Below are 5,759 nucleotides of genomic sequence, written 5' to 3' on the forward strand. Positions count from 1 at the left end.
CAAGTGGCTGTGCAACAGTTTTTTGTTTCGTCTTCTGCAGATTAAAACAAAGAAGAAGAAATAAAAAAGTAAAAAAAGAATAATAAAGTTTATTTTATATTTTTATAAACCGAGACACGAGGTGTATGTACACCTGAAATACCCCTGCTGCTGCAGTGTCTATGCAGCAGCAGCACCCGTTCGTTATGGGGCCCCCTTTTCTTCTTTTTTTGTATTTGTTGCATGCAAGCTGCAAAAAACAAATAAATAAATATTAAAAATATATATTTTATCATTTAAAATAATATATTTATACAACTAGCACCTAAACCCTAAACCCTAAACCCTAAACCCTAAACCCTTCTCCTGCTGCAGTGGCGATACTGGAGCCGTTTGCTGCTCCCTTTGTCAGTTCTTCTTTTTGTGTTTTTTTTTGTTTTTTTTAATTAATTTTAATAAAATAAATTAAAAATTAATTAAAATTAATTTAATTTTTATATTTGCAACAAAACAACAACACACAAGTGCTCCTTTTCTTACCCTCTAAAGCCACCACGCCCCTATACACCCCGAGGCACCCTAAACCCTAAACCCTAAACCCTAAACCCTAAACCCTAAACCCTAATTAATATAACTAAATATTTCAACACTTCACCAGAAAAAATAAATCCTCTGGGTTTCTTTTTTCTTCTCTAATAGTACTGCTAATAAATATTAATATTAATATAAATATTTTATTATTATTATTAATATACATATATATATATATATATAATATCTCTATGTAGATGACTATAAAGAAAGATATAGGCAAAAAAGCCTAAAAAGGAAGAGAGGCATTTGTTGCTGCCTCGCTTGCTTCGCAAACATTAGGGTTTAGGGTTTAGGGTTTAGGGTTTGGGGTTTAGGGTTTAGGGTTTGGGGTTTAGGGTTTCTGTGTTGTAGGGTTTACGGTCTTCTGTTGGCGCCAACAAAACCCTAAAGCCGCTAAAGCCTAAACCCTAAACCCTAAACCCTAAATATAATAAATGCAACCACCATATATTTGTTTGGGTGTATATACACCCGAGAAAAAACACAGATTGTGGTTGAGGTGTACGTACACCTAAACCCATGCAAAACCCTAAACCCTAAACCCTAAACCCCAATACACCCAGGGCAGATAAACCCCCAGCACTCTCTCGAGGGTTTAGGGTTTAGGGTTTAGGGTTTTGTCTTCGCTGTCTCTGAATGCGTTGCTACTTCTCTGTGGCGCTCAAGCAGCAGCAGCAGCAACAGCAGCAGCAACAGCAGCAGCAGCAGCAGCAGCAACAAGCAGACATCCTTCACAGCCTCTAAATAAACTCTAAACCCCAAACCCTAAACCCTAAACCCTAAACCCTAACCCCCAGACCCTCAACCCTAAACCCTACCCCGCAACCCCTATACTACCCCATTCCCTAATCCCCAACCCCTAAACCCTAAACCCCAAACCCTAAACCCCAAACCCTAAACCCTAAACCCTAAACCCTCGTATAAAGAGAGAAATTAGTGTGTATATATTTCAAGAGAAGAGAGAGCCTGGGTGCCTGTCTCCTATCCACTGCAGCAGCAGAGCGAGACAAACAACTGCTGCTGTGCATAGAGGGAGATAGAAGCCGCTGGGGCGAACGAATGCAAGAGCTGAGGTGTACGTACACCTCAGCACTGCTGCAGCACGCTGCAGCTGCTGCTGCAGCTGCTGCTGCTGCTGCTGCTGCTGCTGCTGCTGTAGTTGCTGCTGCAGATGCTGCTGCAGCTCATGGAACAACCGGAACGGGATCATAAAACCAGCAATGCGCTGCAGGCTGCTGCTGATGCTAATGCTGCTACTGCTGCTGCTGCTGCTGCTGCTGCTGCTGCTGCTGCTGCTGCTGGATAGAGGAACAAAGACAGACGGGAGCGGCTGTCTCCACCCCACACTGCCAGCAGGGGGGACAGGAAGGTGCCTATACACCTCAGGGCAGCAGCTGCTGCGGGGTCTATTCCTTGCTGCAGCAACTGCACTGCTGCTCGCATGCATGCAGCAGCAGCAGCAGCAGCTGCAAGGGTACGTCGGGCTGCTTGCTGCTGCAATAGCTTTTACAGCGAACAGCAACGAGCTATGGGGCTGCTGCTGCTGCTGCTGCTGCTCCTCAGCAGCAGCAGCAGCAGCAGCAGCATCTGTGCCGTTCAGGGCCCCCATCCACGCTGCTGCTGCTCCTGCTGCTGTAACGAACGCTCGCCTTGGAGCCTTCGCATCAGCAGCAGCAGCAGCAGCAGCAGGAGCAGGAGCAGCAGCAGCAGCAGCAGCAGGAGCAGCAGCAGGAGCAGCAGCAGGAGCAGCAGCAGGAGCAGCAGCAGGAGCAGCAGCAGGAGCAGCAGAACAACCAGGGATGCTGCGCCAGAGAGCTGTATAAGCTGCAGCAAGAGGAGGCATGCGGGGCCCCACGACAGAGAAGAAAGGAGACAGGTAAGAGAACCCCACGCAGCTGCAGCAAGGAGACAGATGTGTGCTTGCTGCTGCTGCTCCTGCTGCTGCTGCTGCTGCTGCTGCTGTTGCTGCTGCTGCTGCTGTTGGCGCTGCTGCTGGCAACAACTCATCCTGCAGCAGAAGAGGAGAGAAAGGGAGCAGCTGCACGCCATCTGCTGCAGCAGCAGCAAGCAGCTGCTGCGGCGGCAGCTCCTGCTGCAGCCCCATGTATGCATGCAGCAGCAGCAGCTCAAGCGGCAGCTTTTTCAGGTGTACGCGCTGCAGCACAGTGTGAACCTCCCCATACACCGCATCGTTTATATAAACACGCAGCTGCTGCTGCAGCTCCGGCTGTCTTGCTGCTGCGCAGCAGATATCCTTCAGATCCAGTTTTCCTTCTTGCTGCTGCTGCTGCTGCTGCTGCTGCTGCTGCTGCTGCTGCGGCTGCTGCTGCTGCTGCTGCTGCTGCTGCTGCTGCTGCTGCTGGAGGGACAGCAGCAGCCGGCGGTGTGCGTGGGTTGCATGCGTGTTGAGTGCTGCAGTGCATGCAGCAAATAGCTGCTGCCGCTGCGAACGAACAGCAGCAGCAGCAAGATACAAAACCCCGGCGGGGTGTACAGACAGCAGAAAGTCTAGGAGCCGAGCAGCAGCAGCAGCAGAGTTGCTGCTGCTGTGTGTAAACCATGTTATAAGCCATGAGACACAAGGCAGCAGCTCCCCCCCAGGTGTATATACAGCTGCTGAGCAGCACAGCTGCAGCAGCAGCAGCAGCTGAGGGTCTTGCTGCTGCAGCAGCAAATGTAATAAACGCAGAGAAGGCAGCAACGAGGCCTCAAAGGGAGAGGCCAAACTATCACATAAAAAATAAATATATATTCTTTCGTTAATTATAAAACAAAAATATAAAATAAATAAACATACACCGGAAGATGCAGACAATACACCACTCATACTCTTCTTGCATGCGCTCCAGCTGTACATACACCGCAGCAACAAACAGCAGCAAGGCAGACACACGCAGCTCCTATCCTCTTTCGTGCTGCTGCTGCTGCTGCTGTTGCTGTTGCTGTTGCTGGTGGTGGTGGTGGTACTGCTGCTGCTGCTGTTGCTGCTGCTGCATGCACTGCAGCAGGTGTTAGTGTTGCTGCTGCAGCGATTGCCTTGTATGATGAGGTGTCTATACACCTCAGCAGCAGCAAGCAGCTGCTGCAGCGCATCAGCAGCAAGCAGCAGCAACGCAGCAGCAAGATCATGCATGCCCTGTGCATACACCAGAGTAGGAGACTGCCGCGCCACAAGGCCCAGCAGCAGCAGCCGCAGAGCTCTACGAAGACAAGCGAGGTTTTCACTCCTGCTGCTGCTGCTGCTGCTGCTGCTGCTGCTGCTGCTGGTTGGGCTGCGGCTCCTGCTGCTGCTCCTGCTGCTGCTCCTGCTGCTGCTCCTGCTGCTGCTGCTGGGGGCGCTCGGAGGGCCTTCAGATGGAGTAAGGAAGCTGCCGCTGCTGCAGCTGCTATCGCTCTCACATTCCCCGCTGCTGCTGCTGCCGCTGCTGCTGCTGCTGCTGCTGCTGCTGCTGCTGCTGCTGCTGCTGCTGCTGCNCGCTGCTGCTGCTGCCGCTGCTGCTGCTGCTGCTGCTGCTGCTGCTGCTGCTGCTGCTGCTGCTGCTGCTTTGCTTCCAAGCAGTGAAGGAGCGGTGCACGTCTTTGTCTATTTGCTGCTCCTCGCTGCTGCCCCGCAGCAACTGGGCCTCAACCCACCAAGGGATTCCGGTTATAATATCTTCTGCTTCTTCTCCCTGCTGCTGCTGCTGCTGCTGCTGCTGCTGCTGTTGTTGTTCTTGCTGCTGCTGCTGCGATTGCTGCTGCTGCTGCTGGCGGTGGTTGTACTGCTGCTGCTGTCCTGGCTTGGTTGCGCCGTTGTGCTGCTGATCCTCGTCAAACTGCTGCTGCTTCTGCTTCTGCTGCTGCTGCTGCTGTTGCTGCTGCTGCTGCTCTTGCTGCTGCAGTTGCTGCTGAGCAGCAGCAGCAAGCTGCAGCGGGGATTCATCGTGAGGGAGTCTGCCGAGCAGCAGCAGCAGCAACTTACAGACAAACGTCTCCGCGTCATCATTCAGAAGGTCTTCTGCTGCCCATGTATCCTGCTGCTGCTGCTGCTGCTGCTGCTGCTGCTGCTGCTGCTCCTGCTGCTGCTGCTGCTGGTGTTCCTGCTGTTGCCGTTGCTGCTCTTGGTGCTGCTGTTGCTGCTGTTGCGGTTGCTGCTGTTGCGGTTGCTTCTCTTGGTGCTGCTGCTGCTGCTGCTGCTGCTGCTGCTGCTTAGGCAGGGGCCGCAGCAGCAGCAGCAGCAGCAAACCCTCAGGGATGTTTCGCTTAGATACAGATTTAATATGATGAGAGAACAGCAGCAATTCAGATACGCGCTGCTGCAGCAAGCTGCAGCAGCAAGAGTTGCTGCTGCAGCTGTTGTTGCTGCTGCTGCTGCTGCTGCTGCTGCACCTCCAGCTGCTACAGCTGCTGCTGCCCATGTCCTGGTCGTGTTCTCTCTGCTGCTGCTGCTGCTGCAGCAGCAGCTGCTGCTGCAGCAGCTGCCGCTGCGAGGATTTTCTTCTGCTTTTTCTCCGGCGCTTTGAGTCTCTAGCTGCTGTTGCTGCTGCTGCTGCTGCTGCTGCTTGCTGCTGCTGCAGCAGCTGCCGAGCCCGCAGCAGCGTTAGCAGCAGCAGCATGGGCCGCGTGATGCAGCAGCAGCGCAGCAGCAGCAAATAGAGAGGCAACCGCCAGCAGCTAGCTCTGAAGCCCCCCACGGAGCGAGACAACTCAGCAACAAAAGAACGAATGTTGCTGCTGCTGCTGCTGCTGCTGCTGCTTGTGTTGCTGCTGCTGCTGCTGCTGCTGCTGCTTGTGCTGCTGCGGCTGCAGCAGCACCAGCTGCTGCTGCTGCTCCCTTCCGAGTTGCTGCAGCAGCACGGCCCTTCTATGAGAGAGCAAACTTCGCGTGCTGCAGCTGCTGCTGCTGCTGCTATTGCTGCTGCTGCTGCTGCTCGTGATGCTCCATTGGATGCAGCTCTGCTGCTGTCTCGAGAGGGGCAGGAACGCCAACCGGAGCGGCTCCTGCTGCTGCTGCTGCTGCTGCTGCTGCTGCTGCTGCTGCTGGCTCGGCTTCGTCGTATCGCCTGTTGTGTCTTTCTTCGAGGGTGCTGCAGCGGCTGCAGCAGCGGCTGCTGCTGCTGCTGCTGCTGCAGCAGGTCTTCTGGATTCATTGCTTCGGCGCTTCTATGCTGCTGCCGCTGCTGCTGCTGCTGCTGCTGCTGCTGCTG

At 53.5% G+C, this 5,759-nt stretch overlaps 1 protein-coding gene across 1 annotated transcript; it reads right to left on the reverse strand.

Moving 5' to 3' along the window:
* Positions 1–1,401: 1,401 nt before the first annotated feature.
* Positions 1,402–5,702, reverse strand: EMH_0019900 (uncharacterized protein; the record flags this gene model as incomplete). Its single annotated transcript, XM_013501460.1, is given in 5 exon segments — positions 1,402–1,418; positions 1,657–3,016; positions 3,467–3,773; positions 3,973–4,045; positions 4,049–5,702. Coding segments are annotated over 5 exon segments (3,411 nt in total).
* Between the last annotated feature and the right edge of the window lie 57 nt (positions 5,703–5,759).

This window comes from Eimeria mitis, genomic scaffold (genome assembly GCF_000499745.2).
Source record: "Eimeria mitis Houghton genomic scaffold, Emh_scaff692, whole genome shotgun sequence".
NCBI classification, from domain to species: Eukaryota; Apicomplexa; class Conoidasida; order Eucoccidiorida; family Eimeriidae; genus Eimeria; species Eimeria mitis.